The sequence below is a fragment of the Mustela putorius genome, unplaced genomic scaffold (assembly GCF_011764305.1).
Source record: "Mustela putorius furo isolate JIRA1106 unplaced genomic scaffold, ASM1176430v1.1 tig00000281_pilon_pilon_pilon, whole genome shotgun sequence".
In the NCBI taxonomy this organism is placed as follows: domain Eukaryota; kingdom Metazoa; phylum Chordata; class Mammalia; order Carnivora; family Mustelidae; genus Mustela; species Mustela putorius.
This window is the reverse complement of record NW_025421343.1, coordinates 16,694,277-16,717,732: the sequence shown is the minus strand read 5'-3', so window position 1 is coordinate 16,717,732 and position 23,456 is coordinate 16,694,277. Positions and strand designations below refer to the sequence as shown.

Genomic DNA, 23,456 nt, shown 5'->3' with positions numbered 1-23,456 from the left:
TAAAAAAAAAAAAAAAATAAGAATGCCTGACCTATAATAGTGCATGGTTTTCAGGTTTATAGGCCAGACATTTTCCATGTCAAATGTATAAATTAGTGGGCCTTTGTTGCAAATGTACAGATTACATGGGAGTAAATACAAAACATGAATAATTTGAATGTAATGGCTTAAATTTTATTTTAGGAAAAAATGGAATCTTGGTTAATATCTATTAAAATAGCTCTAGACAAGAGGGCTCAGAAGACGAATGTGTCCATAAACACTGAAAATTTGATGAAGATTTTTAATCTGGGAACAGACCTTACAAAGCCGTTTGAGTATCTTCTTGCTACTGGAAATCTGCGTTCTAAAACAGGTAAAACTAAACGGATTGGCTTTGTTTTAGTTGCACTGCGTTTGCTCAGTGTAGATTTATATATTGCTAAGAGAGGTTCTTTTTGAAAGTGATCTTGTCCCTTTCAGTAAAGACCGATTTCATGTTGTAAATTTGACAAATGTGTTTCGGTCTGAAGGACTTGAGACAAGGCGTCCGTGGAGCTTAAATCTACTTCTCGCTGTCACGTGCATCTCTGTGGCTCTTTCCAGAATACTAAAGACAGCGTAGCTCTGTGAGGAGCAATCACCAGGACAGATAGTCTGGGAGGGTTGTAGATGTGTTCCTGTCCCTAAATCAGGTGCTTTAGAAAGGCCTGGAAGACTTAGGTGGTCATTGAGAACCCAGAAATATGCTGGTTTTGTTTTTTGTGGGTTTTTTTTTTTCCCCAAACAGATGGTACTAATGCAGTTTTTTTTTTTTTTTTTTTGAAGATTTTATTTATTTATTTGACAGGCAGAGAGGCAGGCAGAGAGAAAGAGGGAAGCAGGGTCCCCGCTGAGCAGAGAGCCTGATGTGGGGCTCGATCCCAGGACCCTGAGATCATGACCTGAGCCGAAGGCAGAGGCTTTAACCCGCTGAGCCACCTAGGCGCCCCCAGTGCATATTGTTCTTAAGGATAACAACTTCTTACACATTCTCCCGGCCTCAATGATGGGTCCCATTTAGTTACTTGCTGTTTCATATTCATTTAACATTTCCCCCTAAGGAGGTAGTCATAGAGGAGAGAGAGAACCAGCAGACTGATATAATTTGGAAGTCTGGGGGGTTTTACTGCCTTTTTTTGTAAACTCTTCCCACTCAGGAGAGCTAATAAACTTTCTAATAACGCACTGTGTAATTTATAGCGTGCCCTGAGGTGCTTGTCCTCAGAGCCTCAAATCAAAAGAGACTTGTGTTTTTATTTTAATTTTAATTTAATTTAATTTAATTGTTTTTTAAGTTTTTTTTGTTTATTTGACAGAGATCACAAGTAGGCAGAGAGGCATGCAGAGAGAGAGGAAGGGAAGCAGGAAGCAGGCTCCTCACTGAGCAGAGAGCCTGATGCGGGGTTCGATCCCAGGACCCTGGGATCATGATCTGAGCTGAAGGCAGAGTTAACCCACTGAGCCACCCAGGTGCCCCGAGACTTGTGTTTTTAAGTTGAGCCTGTTTCTGAATGATTTTTGTTTTATGAAGGTCTTGGCTTCCTGCAAGATTCTGGCCTTTGTGTTGTGGCTGATAAGCTGAACTTCGTACGCTATCTCTCCCATTTCCGCTGTGTGCACAGAGGGGCCGATTTTGCCAAGATGAGGACCACCACGGTACGCAGGCTGCTGCCGGAGTCCTGGGGCTTCCTGTGTCCTGTGCACACCCCAGACGGGGAGCCCTGCGGCCTCATGAACCACTTGACTGCTGTGTGCGAGGTTGTTACACAGTTTGCGTACACGGCATCTGTTCCCGCTCTGCTGTGCAGCTTGGGTATGTGGGGTGTGGCCAGAAGCCGTCTCGTTTGGGTATGTGGGTTTGAACAAGTGCAAACTATTAAGGTTTGCTTCTTTGGAGGCTGAGCAGAGAATTCCTGTAAGAATTGTTTCTTCTTCTATGCTGGAGTTGGTCTGATCTCTTGGCTCTTCCATAGGACAGGTACATTTTTTTGTTTTAAATGAGTGAAGGAGGAATTAAATATGGTTTTGTTCTCACACACACACACACACACACCCCTCCCCAACCCCCCTCCCCAACCCCCAACCAAAAAAAAAATGTCAAAGCATTTGAAATAAAGCAGCATTCAGTATTGAATATCAGAAATAACGTTTTGGGTCACTCTCTGTGCATCTGATTTCTTGACCGCTACATCTCTAAGTATGGAACCCTGTCATTTTTCAGGAAGACAGTTGAAAAGGAGTAATCTAGTCTGTACCATCAGAAACATAGTCTTTGTTCCCGGGGATCTTCTGGCTGCTCTCTCTGCTTTGGCTGAATGTCCTGGAACGCCCACAAAGCAAATACATTTTAACAAGTAGACAAATTCACAAGTGTGGAATCCACAAATAATGAGGGTCACATGTAGTTAGGCTTTGGGGGAAAAGTTCATCTGTTTCCATGGTTCAGCTCAAAATATAGAAGGTATACATATACCCTTGTCCCCCAGCTGCTCTCCCCCCAGACAGAGTCACTAGCTGCTCATGTGTCCTCATGCAGTGACTTAGAAACACTAAAGCAATAAAAAAATGTGGTTTAGAGACAAGATGACTAGCTGTCTAAAATGACGAAGCGGTTGCTGAGCCCACCTGGAGGGACTTCTGGCTGTAGGAAAAAAGCATTCCGACGTGAGCATTCTGTGTGTTTGTTTCACCAGGGGTCACTCCAGTTGACGGAACTCCACACCGACCGTACAGCGAGTGCTACCCTGTCCTGCTGGATGGCGTCATGCTCGGCTGGGTGGATAAGGAACTCGCTCCTAGCATTGCAGATTCGCTCCGACATTATAAGGTGATCTTGCCTCTTGGTGAATTATTCTATGTCTTGATCTTCATTGTCAGTCTTTTTCTCATTGTTGAGGTAGCCGCAGGACTGTCCAGAGTGGTCAGAGGGTCTGGAGATCAGAAGCTAATTCCTAAAATGCCTGGGTGGCTCAGTGGGTTAAGCCTTTGCCTTAGGCTCCAGTCATGGTCATGATCTCAGGGTCCTGGGATCGAGTCCGGCATCGGGCTCTCTGCTCGGCGGGGAGCCTGCTTCCCCTCTCTTTCTGCCTACTTGTGATCTCTCTCTCTCTGTGTCAAACAAATAAATAAAAATCTTAAAAAAAAAATGATACAAAGGTGCCCGTACATCCCCTGTAGTCACAGAGTCTTGTCTTGTGCTGGCCTCGTAGGTTGGGGTCAGTGACAGATACTTTGACCTGAAAGCATTTTTTTTTTGGTAGTTTCCTTGAGGCCCTACCTCTAACAAATTTTAACTTTTCTTGTTTTATAAATACTAGTGGCCTATAGGGGGCCTCAAAATAGCTTCTTTGTATTTCAAGTAATATTAAAGATAGGCAAGATACAAGTCATGTCCTGTTGGCTTCTGGATCTTGAAAGTATATTTTTAAAAAATCAAATAGAATGACATCTTTTAACTAACTTACTTGGAATGTTCCTAACGAGAGTGCCGTTACGAGATGACGAGCATTAAAGAATTGTTCTTTGGCAACAGAATGGGTTGTAGTTCGTGCTCTGGTCTATTTGGTTTAGTTTTGGTTTTTTAGTTTTTAAAATTGTTTTACTTTGGTATAATTGTAAATGTAAAGATGTTTGAACAGCAGGAAGAGCTCCCATGTACCCATTCCCTGGTTCCACCAGTTGTTACGTTTTACGTGGTTTATCCATTTGTACGCTCTTTATAAACAGGTACATAGTTTTTTCTTCTGAACCATTTGAGGGTGGTAGACAGATAAGACGCCTTTTCCACAAAAATTGCAGAGCATTCTTTCTCAGAACAAGGAGTTTCTCTCCTTATTAATCATAGCACGCATTTTTTTTTTTTTTTTTAGATTTTTATTTATTTATTTGACAGAGAGAGAGATCACAAGTAGACGGAGAGGCAGGCAGAGAGAGAGAGAGGGAAGCAGGCTCCCTGCTGAGCAGAGATCCCGATGCGGGACTCCATCCCAGGACCCTGAGATCATGACCCGAGCCGAAGGCAGCGGCTTAACCCACTGAGCCACCCAGGTGCCCCAACACGCATTTTTTTAAAAAGATTTTATTTATTTATTTGACAGAGAGAGAGATCACAAGTAGACGGAGAGGCAGGCAGAGAGAGAGAGAGGGAAGCAGGCTCCGCACTGAGCAGAGAGCCCAACGCGGGGCTCGATCCCAGGACCCTGAGATCATGACCTGAGCCAAAGGCAGACACTAAGCCCACTGAGCCGCCCAGGCGCCCCACTGTACACTTTTTAGCATCAGGGTAGTGGAATGTGCCCCTGAAACTCAGATGATCCCAGTTGTCTCAGTCAGGTCCTTTATGGTGTTGTTTTCGCCATCCTGGGCTGGGCCCCGGGCAGCATGTATTACATATAGTTACCATGTTGCTTTCATCTCCTTTACTCTGGAACAGTCCCTCAGCCTTTCAGGTCTTAACTTTAAAAAAACAAAACAAAACCTACAGGCCAGTTATTCGATATTCTTTAATTTATGTGGGCATGGAACTTTCTGATGATGTGATTCAGGATATGCTTTCAAGAGGCACATGAGGCTGGCCTGTCCCGAAGCTATGTTAATTATGATCACTCTCAGGTTGTAGTCTCTAGGTTGACCCGCTGCATCGTTACCAGTTTCTGTGTAATTAGTAACTTGTGGAGAGAGATTTGGAAGCTACATGAAAGCCCATGCCCTCATTAGAGTCTCCCCCACGAACTGGTGACTTCTTTGCAGAATTATTACTATTCTGGGGCATCTGGGTGGCTCAGTCAATTAAGTGTCTGCCTTTGGCTTGGGTTATGATCCCTGGGTCCTGGGATCGAGCCCCATGTCGGGCTCCCTGCTCCGCGGGGGACCTGCTTCTTCCTCTCCCACTCCCCCTGCTTGTGTTCCCTCTCTTGCTGTCTGTCAAATGAGTGAATAAAATCTTAAAACAAAAAAACATAAAAAACTACTCTTCTATTGAGGATTTTTTGCTGAGTTTGTTACTACTGTGATGGCTGCCAGATGGTTTCTTAACTCTATTGTTCCTTCGGCATTTATGAGTTGCTGTTCTGTAAGCAGAGTTTTCCCTTCTCCATTTATTTATTTATTCACATCAGCATTGATTTATAAGATGCTTGTTTCATTTCATGAGTATTCCATTGCTGCTGCTCATTTTGATGCTCAAACTGGATCCGTTTCCACCCTCTCCAGAAGTCCCTGTCCTTTGGTTTTGTTTATAAATTTACATAATAAAATTTACCATTATAACCATTTTAAGTTCTGTGCCATTAAGCACATTCATACTATTATGCAACCATCACCCTGTCCATCTCCGGAAGGTTTTCGTCATCCCAGACTGAAACCCTGTCCGTTCCACAGGAACTCGCCATTTCCCCCTTCCCTGATTTCTGGGACCGCTCTTCCACTTTTCTTCGTGAACTTTGACTTTACTAGGTACCTCATGTCAGTGGAATCATACAATATTTGTCCCTTCGTGTCTGGCTTATTGCACTCGACATAATGTTTTCCAAGTTCATCCATGTTGTAGCATGGGTCAGAATCGCATTCCTATTTTATTTTATTTATTTATTTTTTTTAAAGTAGAAGCTTCTCTAAGCCTTTTCTTTTTTTTTTTTTTTAAGATTTTATTTATTTATTTGATAGAGAAGACACAGTGAGAGAGGGAGCACAAGCAAGGGGAGTGGGAGAGGGAGAAGCAGGCTCCCCGATGAGCAGGGAGCCTGATGTGAGGCTCAATCCCAGGATCCTAGGATCTTGACCTGAGCCGAAGGCAGAAGCTTAATGACTGAGCCACCCAGGCACCCCCACATTCCTTTTTTAAACAGAAGAGTATCCCGTTGTATATACCACATTTTGTTGAGCCATTCATTCATTGGTGGACGCTTGGGTTGCTTCCACCGTTTGGCTGTTGTGAATACAGCCGCTATGAACCCGGGTGTCCAAGTACCTTTTCAAATTCTTGCTTTTAGAACTTTTGGGTGTCTGCCTCCCATCGGAACCATTGGATCATACGGTAATTCCGTGCTTCGTTCTTGGGTCTGTTTGGGGACAAATCTGTAATATTTTCCCTTAGGTGTGTACTGGGTGTATTATATTAATTTATTCCCTAATAATCATCATTCTCTAGTCATAGTGATGAATAATGAATCCTAAATTCCTGGAATAAATCTCACTTGGTCTTGGTGGATTTTTTTCTTCATTGACATGAGTATCTGCTTTATAAAAAGAATTAGAAAGTTTTCCTTTGGGGCGCCTGGGTGGCTCAGTGGGTTAAGCTGCTGCCTTCGGCTCAGGTCATGATCTCAGGGTCCTGGGATCGAGTCCCGCATCGGGCTCTCTGCTCAGCAGGGAGCCTGTTTCCTCCTCTCTCTCTCTCTGCCTGCCTCTCTGCCTACTTGTGATCTCTCTATGTCAAATAAATAAATAAAATCTTAAAAAAAAAAGAAAGAAAGAAAGTTTTCCTTTGGGGCGCCTGGGTGGCTCAATCGGTTAAAGCCTCCCTCTTCAGCTCAGGTCATGATCCCAGGATCCTGGGATCGAGCCCCGCATCAGGCTCTCTCCTCAGCAGGGAGCCTGCTTCCTCCTCTCTCTCTCTGCCTGCCTCTCTGCCTACTTGTGATCTCTGTCTGTCAAATGAATAAATAAAATCTTAAAAAAAAAAAAGTTTTCCTTTGTTTTCAGTGCCCTGGAACAGTTTGTGGAGCATTGGGTTATCTGGGTCTAAGTCTGCTAGAATTCCCCTCTGAAACCGTCTGGCAAGTGCTTTCTTTGGGGGTAGTTTCTGGATACCTTTATTTCTAATATGGAAATTGATCATCTTTTAAAAGGGTTTCTACCTCTCTTGAGGTCTGTTTTGTTAAATTGCATTTTATCCATTTCATCTTGATTTCTTATAGGTATGCAGAGTATACCCATGATTTTAAAATTTAGTTTTAATGTTTTTTTCCTGTTGTTATTTCCTACTCAGCACATTTGTGTGTTTGTGTCCCCTTTTCTTCTTGTTTAGTTTAAGTGAGGGTTTTTTTTTTTCTTTTTAAGAACCAAGAATTTTGATTTGTTGTTTTGAATCTTTTTCATGCTATACCTCATTAATTGCAGGTTCTATCTTTGTTAACTTGTAGGGAGTTTGTGTGTTTTTGTGTGTCTCTGTTGGCTTTTTTTTTTAGCTTTTGCATTAAGATTTTAACCCATCTATTTTTTTTGATGACTTAATTAGCTGTGACCGCCCTTAAGTTCTGATATATAGGTTTCATTATTTTTTCACATTTCTGTAATGTGGGTTCATATTTACCCAGGAGTTGATCAATGAAAGTTTTGTTGTTTTTTAAATTCCAGGTAGAAGGGCCTTTTCATTGAGTACAGTTTATAGGTTTTTGTTTTGTTTTGTTTTAAAGATTTTATTTATTTGACAGAAAGAGATACAGCGAGAGAGGGAACACAAGCAAGGGGAGTGGGAGAGGGAGAAGCAGGCTCCCCTCTGAGCAGGCAGCGTGATGCAGGGCTTGATCCCAGGACCCTGGGATCGTGACCTGAGCCGAAGGCAGAGGCTTAACGACTGAGCCGCCCAGGCACCCCCATTGAATAACAGGTTTAAAATAAAACCAGTAACGTACTATATTCTGGACATCAGAGGACAAACTTTTGCTTAGTGTGTTCGTTCACACACACCTTCTTGGTTTACCTTTCCCTGAGTCTTCCCCATTACCAGTTTGTCACATAGTAGGGCTGTGCCCCGCCTCCCCCCCGAAAGTAGGGCTTTTGCCAGCTCTGGATACTGGGTGAGTGGCATTCTGTGCGGTGATGAGACTGGCAGGGCACTAGGAAGTTACTGGCATAACTAATTTCCTCATACTGCTGTTTATATTTGACCTCCTTCCCCATTCTGCCTACCTCCTGGGTGGCAGGAGATAGATATAAAACACGTCGCTCCTTAATTGAACTTTCTTTTTGTTGAAAACAGGTGTTGAGAGAAAAAAGAATTCCTCCCTGGATGGAAGTGGCCCTTATCCCCATGACAGGAAAACCAAGTCTGTACCCAGGATTGTTCCTGTTTACCACTCCTTGTAGACTGGTGCGTCCCGTGCAGAACTTGGAATTAGGCAAAGAAGAACTAATTGGAACTATGGAGCAGGTACGTAGAACATTGTGATTGGTACCTGTATGTGCTCGTGTAGTGTACAACTTCAGGAAACATAATAACCACTGTGTTTTTTTTTTTTTAATTTTTTATGAAGATTTTATTTATTTATTTGAGAGAACACAAGCATGGGGAGCAGCAGAGGGAGAGGGAGAAGCAGGCTTTCCACTGAGCAGGGAGCCCGACATGGGGCTCAATCTCAAGACCATGAGATCATGACCTGAGCGAAGGCGCCCCTAACCACTATTTTTTTTAAAGTGTTATCAGGGCGCTTGGGTGGCTCAGTCCCACTCTTGATTTTGGTTCAGGTCATGGGATCGACCCCTATGTCAGGCTTCCATGTTCAATGGAAGTCAGCTTCAGATTCTCTCTCTCTCTGCCCCTCCCCCTGCTTGTGCGCTCTCTCTCTCTCTCTCTCTCTCTCTCAAAATAACAACAACAACAAAAAAACAAAACAACAACAAAAAAACCAACAAAAACAAAACTTTTTATAAAGTGCTATCATTGTTTAGTAATGATTGGGCATTTGCAAGAAAACCAGAACTTACCTTCTGCCTCCTTTGTGACCTCTCATTGCAAGAGAGGATTAGTGGTCACATCACCTGCCTGCCCATCCTGCCCCGCTCCTTGGCACCTGGCTCTGCCTCAGGTGCTGAGGTGGGAACATTCCATCAGACTTACAGTATTTACCTACACCTTCGCAGTTGTAAAACTGTGAGCTTTGTGCTGCTTCAAAGTATCTTTGTTCCCCTCCTTTACAGTTGGGCCAGGGTGGATTTAGAATGAAAAGTGTCAGGCAAACAGTTTTTCTGACCCGAAGCTTCCCTATGCTTCCCAGTGGATCCCATCAGTGTTCATGATGCTCAGTGGGGAAGGTTTTCGATTCCAGTGTTTGAGTGCCACACTCTGAGAGAGAGGGAGAGTTAATAGGTTAGCCGTCAGGTACTCTGCCTTGAACTTCCTTGTCCTTCCTCTTTTCCAGATCTTCATGAACATTGCCATCTTTGAGGATGAGGTTTTGGCGGGTGTTACCACTCACCAGGAGCTCTTCCCCCACAGCCTGCTGAGTGTGATCGCCAACTTCATCCCTTTCTCCGATCACAACCAGAGTCCCCGGAACATGTACCAGTGCCAGATGGGTAAGATGCAGTGGAGAGTGGTGGTATTCACAAAGAAAGGCGCTTGTAACTTTTTCATTGTGAAACAATTTCAAACTCAGAGAAGTGTTGTGAGCACAGCACAAAGAACTCCCATAAGCCCTTTATGTAGATTTTGTTAACATGTTGTCCCATGTGTACCGTTTTCCATTTGGAGGTAAGCTGCAGACCGATGCCCCTTCACTCTGAAGAATTTCATTATGTATTTCCTACCAGTAAGGATGTCCCCTTGCGTATTACGGGGCAAAGATTAACATCAGGAAGTGTACCATTGATGTCATTATACTGCTTTATAGTCTTTACTCAGATTTTGACGTATCTTCCCAAAAACATGGTTTATGGCAGATTTTTTTCTATGTAGCACTAGTCCTCAATCACACGTAGCATTTAGTTGTTGAATCTCTTTTTTTTTAATTTTTTTTATTTTTATTTTTTTTAAGATTTTATTTATTTAGTTGACAGAGAGAGATCACAAGCAGGCAGAGAGGCAGGCACAGAGAGAGAGGAGGAAGCAGGCTTACTGCTGAGCAGAGAGCCCGATGTGGGACTCGATCCCAGGACCCCGGGATCATGACCTGAGCCAAAGGCAGGGGCTTTAACCCACTGAGCCACCCAGGCACCCCCCTAGTTGTTGAATCTCTTTAGTCATTTATTTATTTATTTATTTTTAAATGATTATTTATTTATTTATTTGAGAGAGAGAGAGCAAGCACGAGAGGAGAGAGATCAGCAGGAGAAGCAGACTCCCTACTGAGCAGTGAGTCTGATGTGGGACTTGATCCCAGGACTCTAGGATCATGACCTGAGCCGAAGGCAGTCGCTTAACCAACTGAGCCACCCAGGCGCCCCTCTTTAGTCATTTAAATTAGATCCTTAGCCTTTGTCATCTCTGACACTGATGTTTTTGAACAGAAAGGTCATTTTGTGGAATGTTTGTCGATTTGGATTTGTCTGAGATCCTGTGATTGGATTTTTGAAGAACCCAAGCTGTCGTTTTTCCCATATCTCACCACTGCCAACGCCCTGCCTGCCCACCCAGTGATTCCGGTTTCCACTGAGTGTCGTATCCCTTGAGCCTGGAAGCCTTCCTTTAGTGCTTATTTTTGTAGGTTAGGTTGCTGGCTACAAATCCTCTTAGTTTTTGTTCCTCTGGAAATGTCTATATTTGATCTTTACCTGGAACTGGATGTACAATTCTGGTTGAACAGTTACAGTTTTTCAGCACTTAAGAGATTTTACTGGGTCTCTTCTTGGTCTTTGTCATTTGTGTTAGAAGTCAGTGGTTGTACGTGTCATTGTTTGCTTGTATGTAATGTGTTCTTTTCTCCTGTCTGTAAGATTTTCTCTTCATATCTCATTGGTAGCTGATTGTGATATGCCCATATATGATGGTCTTTGAGCTTGGGGTTTACTGGTCTTCTAAAATCTGTTTTAAAAGATGTCATCAAATTTGTACTTTTCTGCCATTATTTCTAGAAACCCTGCTTCTGCCCTATTCTCTCACACCTCCTCTGAGATTTCAGTATATGTGTCATCTATGTTAAACCTTTTGATATTGCCCTATAAGCCATGGGGTCTCTGTTCTTTTCTTTTTTTTAAAGAGTTTATTTATTTATTTATTTGACAGAGATCACAAGTAGACAGCGAGGCAGGCAGAGAGAGAGGAGGAAGCAGGCTCCCTGCTGAGCAGAGAGCCCGATGTGAGGCTCCATCCCAGGACCCTGGGATCATGACCTGAGCCGAAAGCAGAGGCTTCAACCCGCTGAGCCACTCAGGCGCCCCATGTTCTTTTCTTTTTTTTTCCCCCAGTCTTTTTTTTTTCTTTATCTTCAGACTGGATTTTTTTTTTTTTTAAAGATTTTATTTATTTATTTGACAGAGAGAGAATACGAGCAGGGAGAACAACAGAGGGAGAGCTAGAAGCAGGCTCCCTGTTGAGCAAGGAGCCCGAAGCGGGGCTTGATCCCAGGACCCTGGGATCATGACCTGAGCCAAAGACAGACACTTAACCAACTGAGCAACCCAGGCGCCCCCAGATTGGATCATTTTTACTGATCTATCATTATCCTCACTGACTTTTTATTCTATTTCGGATATTTAATGTTTCAGCCCTTTGTTTCCATTTATTTTTTATAGTTTCTGTTTTCTCAGAGATTGTTTTCTTTGTGAATTGTTTTCCTTTGTTTTTGAGCATAGTTGTAACAAGTCTTTAAAAACCGTTATCTGCTAACTACAACATCCTTTTTTTTTTTCTTTTTAAGATTTATTATTGTATTTTTTAGGGAGAGGGAGAAGCAGACGCCCTGCTGCAGGGAGCCTGATTGAGGCTCGATCCCAGGACCTCGGGATCATGACCAGAGCCACCCAGGTGCCCTGCTAATTCCAACATTGGGTCACCTCGGGATCACTCTCCATTGATTACATTTTTTTTTCTTGAGCCATGGGTTCTGTTTTCCTGTTTCTTTATATTTCTAGAACTATCAGATCATATCGGGAATGTTGTAAATGATAGGTTTTAAGACTGGGTTCTAGGGGTGCCTTGGTGGCTTAGTGGTTAAGGCCTCTGCCTTTGGCTCGGGTCATGATCTCAGGGTCCTAGGATCGAGCCCCACATTGGGCCCTCTGCTCAGCCGGGAGCCTGCTTCTTCCTCTCTCTCTGCCTGCCTCTCTGCCTACTTGTGATCACTGTCTGTCAAATAGGTAGTTAAAATCTTTAAAAAAAAGAAAAAAAAAAAGACTGGGTTCTATTACATTCCTTTGAAGAGGATTGGTTTTTAGATTTAACTGATAGATAGCTGAACATAGCAGTTGTATGTTCTTCTAGCCTTAGGTGGGCTTCTTAGATCTGTCCCATGCATGCACAGCTCAGCCCACTGAGATCTGGACTCAGTTTATACATAGAGTTTAAGGCCCTCCCTTTATGTTTCTTCCCTTTCTAAAACTTCCCCCCTGACTTTCCAGTTGCCATTGTATTCTGAACTCTATTCCTTGGCTCTTTAAGCCAGTAAAAAGGCAGGTTTCTGTTTGGGTTATAGCCGCTTTGGTGACTGGACAGCCAGGCCAAAACAAAAACATTAAAACCTGAAAAACGTTAGTAGTTTACTCAGTCCCATTTCTTTCATCCGAGTGTATATTCTTTTCCAGTTCCTCACTGCTTCTGGTTACTCTCCAGTGCTTTCAGGGTGTGTGTGTGTGTGTGTGTGTGTGTGCCCGCCCGTATGGTGTTTTTGTTTTGTATTGTTCTGGATCTTATATGTGGAGGGTGGTCTTGTAGGAGTACCCTTCTATTACTGGAAGCCAGAAGTCTCCTTTTCTGTATTTTAAAATTCCAAAGAGAGAGAGAGACAGAGAGAGTGTCATATAGTCTTAAAAATCTTATTGTTTCAAATTGATTCTCTATAATATAAAGTAGAAAGAAGTCTTACTTTCCTACCTGGGAATTAACAAATACTGACTTATAATGTAATTATAAATAATTATAATTATAATTAAAAATATAATTATGAAATAATTAACAAATACTGACATTTTGCTCTGTGTAAGAAAGCAGATAAGTTACTATACCATTTTCACCCCTTCTCTTCCCCCACTAGTAATACCTTATATTATATATATCCTTTATTATCCCTTTTTATGCTTTTCTTCATCATACATGTATTCATAAACTAGGTATGGAATCGTCTGGGATGTGTTACAAATATACATAAATCCTATAATATTAACTGTCATTCTGTGCTTTTTCCCCCTCAGCGTTGTCTTCATGGTCTGGTTACACAGCTACATGTGGTTCTGCTTCATTTTGATGCTGTGTGTTAGTCTATAGTGAGCAGAACCACCACGATTAATTTATTCATTCCCCCATGATGAATGTTTTGTTGTTTCCTGTTTTATTTTATTTTTTAAAATATTGTATTTGTTTGAGCGAGAGAGTGAGGCAGAGAACAAGAGTGGAGTGAGAGGCAGAGAGAGAAGCAGACACCCCACTGAGCAGAGAGTCTGATGCAGGGCTTGATCCCAGGATTCCCGAGATCATGACCTGAGCTGAAGGCAGATGCTTAACTGACTGAGCCACCCAGGCACCCCTCTAATTTTATATATGACCTTTATAATCAGGGGGAAAAAAGATGCTAAAGTTTTTTCCCCCCCTTTGTAGGGAAGCAAACCATGGGCTTTCCACTTCTCACTTACCAAGCTCGATCAGATAATAAACTGTATCGTCTTCAGACTCCACAAAGCCCTTTAGTGAGACCATACATGTATGATTATTATGACATGGATAACTATCCAATTGGGACAAATGCCATCGTTGCTGTTATTTCTTACACTGGCTACGATATGGAAGATGCCATGGTAAGTTCTCCCAGGAGATGTCGTTCCATTCCTTTTACTTTCTAACTTTTTTGTTTACTGTGTTTCTACATCCTGGTGCATGAGTGTTCTGTTAAATGATGAATTGCTAGTCTCCATGAAAGTGGCAAGCCCTAAGGGATATTCACTAAATATTCAGATATGCATGCATGGTGCATATTTGAGTACATAGTATAAGGTGTTGAATGAGTATAGTCTTGGGAATATCTACCTTTTATATTTATGCATGATTAGGTTTTAAGCCATAGTGTAGGTGGCTTGGAAAATGTGTTTTGTTTTGTTTAAGATTTTATTTATTTGAGCGAGAGGGCACAAGCAGGGGGAGGGGCAAAGGGAGAGGGAGAAGCAGGCTCCCTGCCCGATGTGGGGCTTGATCCCAGGACCCTGGGATCACGCCTGAGCCGAAGGCAGATACTTAACTGACTGAGCCACATAGGTGTTCCAGAAAATCTGGAGTTTTTATTTTATTTTATTTTTTTAATATTTATTTATTTGTCAGAGAGAAAGAGAGAGCACACAAGCAGGCAGAGTAGCAGGCAGAGGCAGAGAGAGAAGCAGTCTCCCCACTGAGTAAGGAGCCTGATGCAGGACTTGATCCCAGGACCCTGGGATCATGACCTGAGCCAAAAGCAGACGCTTAACTGATTGAGCCACCCAGGCATCCCTGGAGTTTTTTAAATAGAATGCCAGCTATCCTAAACCATGTATTTTCATTCTAACCATTTTTATTGTAAAATCCCCATTTGGCCTCAGTGTCTTAAATTAACAATTCTTTGACCTCATAGATCGTGAATAAGGCCTCCTGGGAACGAGGCTTTGCCCATGGAAGTGTCTACAAGTCTGAGTTCATAGATCTATCTGAGAAAATTAAACAAGGAGACGATAGTCTGGTGTTTGGAGTCAAACCTGGTGACCCGCGGATTCTGCAAAAGTTAGATGACGATGGCTTGCCATTCATCGGAGCCCAGCTACAGTATGGAGACCCGTATTATGGCTATCTGAACCTCAACACCGGAGAAAGCTTCGTGATGTACTATAAGTAAGTTCGGGTACCCAGTGCTATTTTTAAAAGGCTGTTTCTCCCTGAAGTTGGTGAGGTCAGTGAAATTTACCTTGTAAGAGGTGAATTTTGGAGAAGATAACTGAATTGGCATTTTTTTTCTTTCTTTTTATCTTTCTTTCTTTTTTTTAAAAAAAGATTTATTTATTTATTTATTTGACGGGGGGGGGGATCACAAGTAGGCAGAGGGGGAGGGGGAGGCAGGCTCTCCACTGAGCAGAGAGCCTGATGTGGGTCTCGATCCCAGGACCCTGAGATCATGAACTGAGCCAAAGGCAGAGGCTTTAACCCACTGAGCCACCCAGGCGCCCCTGAATTGGCATTTCTTAAATGAGATAAAGTTTGGTGTGTGCTGTTCGGCCTTTGTTTTTCTGCTTCTCTTGCCAGTGTGCTAGGATTTGACAAGTTGCCTGCGACTTCTTTTAAAAATAGGCTATTCAAACATAATCATCTCTCTCGGATGTAGTTAGGGATTTTCCTAGCTAAAAATGTCAAGTTCATGATGCCTCTTGCTAAAATTAAAAATGTTTAGCTTATTTTACATCTATGAAATGGTTTCAGCTGTAGGTCTTTGTAGGTAGTCTCTGTTGCTGTTCTTTCGGGTGAGCAGAGTTCCGTAGCGAACGGAATCAGCAGCCCTGTTCACAAGTGTTTTTAGGGATACCAGCTCTCTTTGTGCTGGAGAAGAGATGTGAGAATAAGTTGTGCAGATATCCTTTATGAAGCACTAATTATGTCAATTAAAACTTAGAGGTGTCTTGGGGCGCCTGGGTGGCTCAGTGGGTTAAAGCCTCTGCCTTCGACTCAGGTCATGATCCCAGGGTCCTGGGATTGAACCCCGCATCGGGCTCTCTGCTCAGCAGGGAGCCTGCTTCCTCCTCTCTCTCTGACTGCCTCTCTGCCTACTTGTGATCTCTGTCTGTCAAATAAATAAATAAAATCTTTAAAAAAAAAAAACAACTTAGAGGTGTCTTTGTCAGCGTAAAGAGAATAGTTAGACTTCTGTCTGCTTTTTTTCCCAGGAGTAAAGAAAATTGCATCGTGGATAACATCAAAGTGTGTAGTAATGACACCGGCAATGGAAAGTTCAAGTGTATCTGCATCACGATGAGAGTCCCTCGGAACCCGACCATTGGAGACAAATTCGCCAGTCGCCACGGGCAGAAGGGCATCCTGAGCAGGCTGTGGCCAGTAGAGGACATGCCGTTCACCGAGAGTGGGATGGTTCCAGACATTCTGTTCAATCCTCACGGTTTTCCATCCCGCATGACCATCGGGATGTTAATTGAAAGTATGGCAGGGAAGTCCGCTGCCCTGCACGGTCTCTGCCATGATGCGACACCCTTTACCTTTTCAGAGGAGAACTCGGCCTTGGAGTACTTCGGGGAGCTGTTAAAAGCCGGTGGCTACAACTTCTATGGCACCGAGAGGTTGTACAGCGGCATCAGTGGACTAGAACTAGAAGCAGACATTTTCATAGGTGTGGTTTATTACCAGCGTTTGCGCCACATGGTCTCAGACAAGTTCCAGGTTAGGACCACGGGAGCCAGAGACAAAGTCACCAATCAGCCTATTGGGGGAAGGAATGTCCAGGGTGGAATCCGTTTTGGGGAAATGGAGCGGGATGCTCTTTTAGCTCATGGTACATCTTTTCTCCTGCATGACCGCCTCTTCAACTGTTCGGATCGCTCGGTAGCACACGTGTGTGTTAAGTGTGGCAGTTTACTATCTCCGCTGCTGGAGAAGCCACCCCCTTCCTGGTCCGCCACGCGCAACAGAAAATACAACTGTACGTTATGTGATCGAAGTGACACCATCGACACTGTTTCTGTGCCTTACGTTTTCCGGTATTTTGTAGCTGAACTGGCAGCCATGAACATTAAGGTGAAACTGGATGTCATTTAACTTGATGGCACCTTTCGGGTTAGGAGAACGATCGGATTAAAACAAACTCTAACTTGGGTTCAGTAAAGAGATGACTCAGTTCCTCGGGAGTTTTTCTCAGGGGTGTTCGGGTTTTCCACCAAGACCGGGCAACTAAGAATTCAGGATTTCTGAGTCTCATCAGGATAACTACTGAAGCTGATTTGCAGTATATTTGTTCAAAAGTTCCACAAGCATCTTTAAAAATGATACACGGAAAAAAAATGATACACGGATAAGTCGAAGGGTATACAGGGAAGTCTTTCCAACCCCAGAGTCCCTGTACCCTACTTTCTCTGGGCAGTGACCATCAAACGTTTCTCCATCTAGAACAAAGCAACCCAATACAAATACTATTGCAAGCCATATATTTCATTTTGTATTTGCTTATATCCACATTAAAGTAAAAACCAAAGGTACTTCTATTGAAGTGTAATTGTTCAACAAAACTGTGCATGTTTAACATGTACAATTAGACGGGTTTGAGCATATGCATACACCTGTGAAATGATCACCGCAATCGAGGTAAGAAACCCCACCTCCAAAAGATTCCTTGTGCCCTTTGGGTGTGTGTGTGCGTGCGCACGCGCGCGCGTGTTTGGTTAAAAAACACTGAATTTGACATCTACCCTCTTAACACATGTTTAGGTGTACAGTAGAATATTGTTAACTAGAGGCAGAGCTCACTCATTTTGGAGCGATGGAGCTGTACACCCACTCGACACCAACTCCCTGTTTCCCCCCCACCAGCTCCTGGTAGCCATCATTCTAGTCTGACTCTTTCAGATCCCTCATATAAGTGGGATCATGCAGTATTTGTGGTTCTGTGACAGGCTTATTTTACTTAGTGTAATGGCCTTGAGGTTTATCCATGTTGCACATGGCAGGATTTCCTTTTTTAGAGCTGAATAATATTCCATTGTATGTATGGCATGTTTTCTTTATTCATCTTTTTTTTTAAGATTTTACTTATTTATTTGAGAGAGTGAGAGAAAGCACCAGCAATGGGGAGTTGGGGGTGGGGGAGAAGCAGGCTCTCTGCCAAACAGGGAGCCCAATATGGGACTCGATTCTGGACCTCAGGATCATGACCTGACCTGAAGGCAGACACTCAACTGACTGAGCCATGCAGGCGCCCCTCTTTGTTCCTCTCTTGATGGAGATTTAGGTTGCTTCCATATCTTAGAAATAATGTTCATATGCTATATTTTATTCAATGTAATACAGCCAAAATGCCATTTCCACGTGTAATAAATATAATTTATGGAGATAGTTTACATTCTTTTTCCATACTAACCTCTAAAATCCAGTGGCTGTTTTTCTGTGTACAGTATTTCATTGTTTGGACGTATTGTTCCCTGCTGGGGCGTATTTGGGCAGTTTCATTCTTTGGGCACTATAAATGGTGCTGGTAGTAGATGACCTTGTATTCACTTGTGAATACATGCTCTTTGATGTTAAACTTTACTAAGATAATTCTTGAGTCTGGCTTTAGGTGTCTCTTAGTAATGATAAGGCAGATGGAGCTAGACTGAGAAAACTAGTATATCCTGGCTTTGCTTCATTAAACTGTTGGGAAAAAGAAATAAGGAAAAATGGCTCAAATCTGTTGGCTGATACTTGCATTACTGTTAGTAGACTCCCGGATGAACTTGACCACCCCATTCCAGTCTCTGTCTCTCTCACAAGCCCATAGCTGAGGTCTGTGGTTCCAAGTCTCCCAATTTTTTTTTAGGAGCACTAAAAATGGTAACAAATAAAGTTTGTTTTATCTTTTGTTTTTTATTTAAATTCCAGTTAATATATAGTGTAATACTAGTTTTAGGAGTAGAATTTAGAGATTCATCACTTCCGTATACCATGCGGTGCTCATCATCAGTGCCCTCCTTAACCCCCTTCACTCACTTCCCCTCCCCCCCGGCTGCCTCCCTTCCAGCAATCCTGTTTGTTCTCTAGAGTTAAGAGTCTTTGATGGTTTGCCTCTCTTTGTCCCGTCCCTCGCTGTGTTGATCTGTTTTATTTCTTAAATTCCACAGAGTGACATCATATGTCTTATCTCTTATTGGCTTATCTTTTTTAAATTTATAGATTCACAAAATTGACATTGGGACAATTCCCAAAGTTTAGTCCTGTTTCACCGGTTTTACATGCACTCCTTTGTGTGTGTGTGTATTGTTCGGATCAGTCATACCACGTGTAGACTGATGTAACGACCATAAATAATCAAGACACAGGACTACAAACCGTAAGTGATGCTATCATAGGAAACAAACATGAGATTGCTGGAGGGGAATGGAGTAAGTGGGTGATAGACATTAAGGAGGAAAAGTGATACAATGAACACTAGGTATTATATAAGACTGATGAATCACTGATCTCTTCCTCTGAAAGTAATAATATACCATATGTTAACTGAATTTATATGAAAAAAAAAAAAAAAAAGACACAACTATTCCACACCACAAGGCTCAGCCATGATTTTTTCCCTTCATAGCTGTCCCCAACCCTATCCCCCATCTTTAACCCCTGGCAACCACTAATCTATTCTCCATCTCTATAATCTTGTTATTTCAAGAATATTATATAAATGGAATCATATAGTAGTAACCTTTTGAAATTGGCCTTTTCCACTCTGTAGTTCCCCTGAGATTCACTCAAGTTCTTGCATGTGTCAGTAACTTATTCCTTCTTACTGCCACTCAGCACTCCATGAGAGGGTGCAGTTTTTACTTTATCATTTGGGTTTGGTTTTTGGTAGATCATGCTTTTGGTGTCATGTCTTAAGAACTCCTCAAGCCCAGGGGCGCCTGTGTGGTTCAGTGGGCTAAAGCCTTCAGCTCAGATCATGATCTCAGGGTCCTGGTATTGAGCCCCACATCGGGCTCTCTGCTCAGCAGGGAGCCTGCCTCCCCATCTCTCTCTCTGCCTGCCTCTCTGCCTACTCGCGATCTCTGTCTGTCAAATAAATAAATAAATCTTAAAAAAAAAAACAAACTCTTCAAGCCCAAAGATTTTATATATTCTAAGCGTTTATAATTTTATGCTGTACACTTAAATCTAGGATCCATGTATCCCTTTTGAGTTTTTTTTTTTAAGATTTGCCCATTTATTAGAGTGTGTGAGTGGAGGGGGTGGGGACAGGCAGACAGAATCTCGAGCAGATCTTGCTGGTGGGGAGCCCGACAACACAGGAATCAGTTGCAGAACCCTGAGACCACCACCTGAGCCGAAATCAAGAGTTGGATGCCCAACTGACTTAACCACCCAGGGGCCCCTTGAGTAATTTTTCTATAAGGTGTGAGGTTCAGCTCAAGATTCCTCTTGTTTTTTTTGTTTGTTTGTTTTGTTTTTTTGCCAGAGGACTGGATATATTATGTATCTCTTTGCTGTGTTGGTATAACACAAATTAGTGTATGCAGTAAATGGATACAGGTGTAGACAAGATACATATTTATACAAATGGAATTGTTGTTGTGAAACAAATGTCTCCAAGGAAAGGATGGAGCTGTATGTAAAACTGAATGTTACTTATGTCTATGAATGGAATATTGGATAACATTAATATTTTAAGGAAATAAATACAAAATTGAATGATGGGTTAATTATCCAAATAGCATATGGGTAGATATAAAACTGCAGTAGAATAGGGCTGTCAGCTTCTGTATTTATAAAAGCGAGTTTCCTAATGAAAGAACAGAACTATACACAAGATGGAATAAATAAGTTGTCTCTGTTAAGAATGCTGATACAACGAAAATGAATTGCCCCACTGTGGTCCTTGAAATGAACCGGTTTTATTTAATGGACACTCCATACACCCAAGTGGTTGTAACAGGTACTGCAAGCTGTATTATAAGAACAGATGTTTCAAATATGTGTGGTCCTTCTTTCGATGGGAAGTGTTCCCACAGTGATCCACAGTGAGGCAGATCCACAGTGAGGATGGTGCCAACAGGCCGAGTACCTCTGTGAGACCCAGCAGGCACCCCAGCCCCGCACTGCCATGTAGGGGAGACAGCACAGGCTGTGGGGAAGAGCCTACAGCACTGATGGAAGAGCTGGTCTGAGCAGGCTTCCTGCAGGCTGTCCACACTGCCCTCCCCCTCTGACCTGCTAGTCCCAGTAAGCCTTTTCAACTGCAGGCGTTACGATGGTGTATGGTGCAGCCTGGGGCAAAGGGATGTAGGCAGAAGCGTCCCCTGGAGTTTTGGCGTTGGTGTCCTTGTAAGAGGAGAGCACACAGAGAAGGTGATGTGAGCGGAGGCAGAGATAGGAGTAATGTGTCTACCAGCCAAGGAATGCCAAGGACTGCCTGTAACCACCGCAAGCTGGGGAACAGGCATGGAACGGATTCTCCTTCAGAGCCTCCAGCAGGATTCTGCTGCCAGCACCTTGATTTTGGACTTCCTGCTTCCTGAACAGTGAAAATGCATGTCTGTTCTTTTAAGCTACCCAGCCTGTGGCAGTTTGTTACAGCAACCTCAGGAAGCAAATCCCACTGAGGCTCAGCTCCCTACGGAACACATACTTGTGTGGGTTCTAAATGAGCGATGCCTCCGTGTGGACAGAAGGTAATACTGAGATTGGTGAGGAGGCCCAGACTGGCTGTAAGGGAGACAAACCACTTAATTAACCTTTCCCACGCTTCCTTTTCCTTCTCAAGGAGAGCTGCGTTCTAGCTGAAACATCAAATACCACTTCTTGGAGGCAAAGCCAAGAAGTGAGGCATTGTCCTCTATCTGGGACCAGTTTCTGCACACCTCCCTTTCAGCCTGTGGCCCGCAGCCTCCAAGTACCTGGAAGAGATCAGCACTGGGACCCACTCATCAGCGGCAGCATCTGAATCTGCATCTCTTACACCTCAAATCCCGTGAACCTAGAGTGGATGAGGAAGGTACGTGCAGTGCCGAGGAGGTAGCCAGGCCCACTGGAACCCCAGCCCCAGGCAGCCGCCCAGTGAGGAGGAAAGGAATTGCCCTGGGTGAGTGGTCAAGGTCTTGCCCAAGACCCGTTCCCAGGGGGCAGAACAGAGCTGAGCAGACCTCACCACAAGGGCACACCCTCGGTTCTGCTGCCTCACACCCATCATCACGTAGGAAGATTGTGAAGCTGGTGTTTGTCAGTTTCTCTAGGACAGAGCCATGGCCTTGACCTCCCAAGCCCTCCCACGCCCAGCACCATAGGGAAGCACACTTAATCCAGGCCTGTGTGGATAGCATGGCAGGAACCAACATGTGGATCCTTTGCCAAGCCTCACTCACCCCTGTCTAGACTAACAAACGGCTGGAATCCAGAAGCAGGAGGCAGGGACGGTGCACTGCAGTGCCCAAGGAATCCTAAGGCTTTGAGATCTTGGGGAACAGATCTGGGAGGCAAAGGATCCAGGAGACCCCAGTGAGAAAATGGAAGTTAAGCTTTGAGCAAAGTGTTCATTTTACTCAGTCTTTTTTTTTTTTTTTTTTTAAACTAAGGAGCTTAATAAGGAGAAACAAATAAGAGCTGGGAGACCCCCTCCAAGTTACAGTATATGGTTTCCTCGTAACAATTTTCTGTGCCACTGTTTCCAGAGGAGGGGTGGTCCTGAAGCTCTAGATCACCAGCCCCCGGCTAGTGACAACAGATGGAATGTGGCAGGAGAAGCATGTTCACTGCTGTCCTCAGCTTGGAGATTTTACATGTATTGAGCTCGTCAGGATTTGCCTCCCACCCATCATATCCTATAAACTTAAGACCAAGAGGGAGCACTTCTAGAAAAGAAAAACCCAGGAGATGAAGGTGGCAATGAAGCCACCTGAGGGGAGAGGAGCCCTCAGGACTCCAGGAGACCCTGTCCTCGTCAATAGTGCTCTTCTCATAATACCATTAGGAAATCACCGACACACCCAGGCACCATCCCTTCCTGCCACAGGGCTCCTTCAGGGGATCAAGGGTCAGGACTCGTGTTGTACCTCACAAATCATCTGGTCAAAGTTGTGTTTGTGTTGCCATTTGTGGCAGCTCTCAGTCTGGCCAGGGATTGAAGCACTGGACAACTCCCTCCGGATCCCATTCTACAAGTGCACCCTCCCACCCAACCTCCCCGCCCCCGGCCCCGTCACACTCCCTGCCCTTCATCAGATCTGACATGCCCCACCTGGAGGAAACTATATGCTCCGTGAAGCACACGGACAAATATCACATGACCTCACATATCTAAGCTGGACTTGTGGAAACAGAATGGTGGTTGGCAGGCCTGGGGTGTGGGGGAAATGGGGAGATGTTGGTCAAAGGGTATAAACTCTATTAAGTAAGTTCTAGAGACCTAATGTATAGCATTAGTTAATACTAACATTGTATACTTGACATTTGCTAAGAGACTGGATCTCAAATGTCCTCATCACACATTAAAAATGTTAACTATGTGAGGGCGCCTGGGTGGCTCAGTGGGTTAAGCCGCTGCCTTCGGCTCAGGTCATGATCTCAGGGTCCTGGGATCGAGGCCCGCATCGGGCTCTCTGCTCAGCAGGGAGCCTGCTTTCCTTCCTCTCTCTCTGCCTGCCTCTCCATCTACTTGTGATTTCTCTCTGTCAAATAAATAAATAAAATCTTAAAAAAAAAATGTTAACTATGTGAACTGACGGATATTACTGTGGTAATTATTTCACAATATCTATGTATACCCTTTTTTAGCAGAATGAATTTCGGTCTTTTACTACCTGCTGGGGAAAAACAGTTCCTGGCACACAGACAGCACTTAATAAGTATCATACAAGTCAACGAGTGGCTCATT

General features: G+C 43.5%; 1 protein-coding gene across 1 annotated transcript in view; it reads left to right on the top strand.

The window, feature by feature from the left end:
- Positions 1-17,106, top strand: part of POLR1B (RNA polymerase I subunit B) — a 32,437-nt gene extending 15,331 nt beyond the window's left edge. The window contains exons 8-15 of the mRNA XM_045079140.1: positions 184-355; positions 1,553-1,834; positions 2,715-2,848; positions 8,003-8,173; positions 9,162-9,318; positions 13,490-13,686; positions 14,490-14,743; positions 15,787-17,106. Coding sequence (XP_044935075.1) covers positions 184-355; positions 1,553-1,834; positions 2,715-2,848; positions 8,003-8,173; positions 9,162-9,318; positions 13,490-13,686; positions 14,490-14,743; positions 15,787-16,669 — 2,250 coding nt within the window. The 3' untranslated portion in view covers positions 16,670-17,106. The remainder of the gene's footprint in view (positions 1-183; positions 356-1,552; positions 1,835-2,714; positions 2,849-8,002; positions 8,174-9,161; positions 9,319-13,489; positions 13,687-14,489; positions 14,744-15,786) is intronic.
- Positions 17,107-23,456: the final 6,350 nt, after the last annotated feature.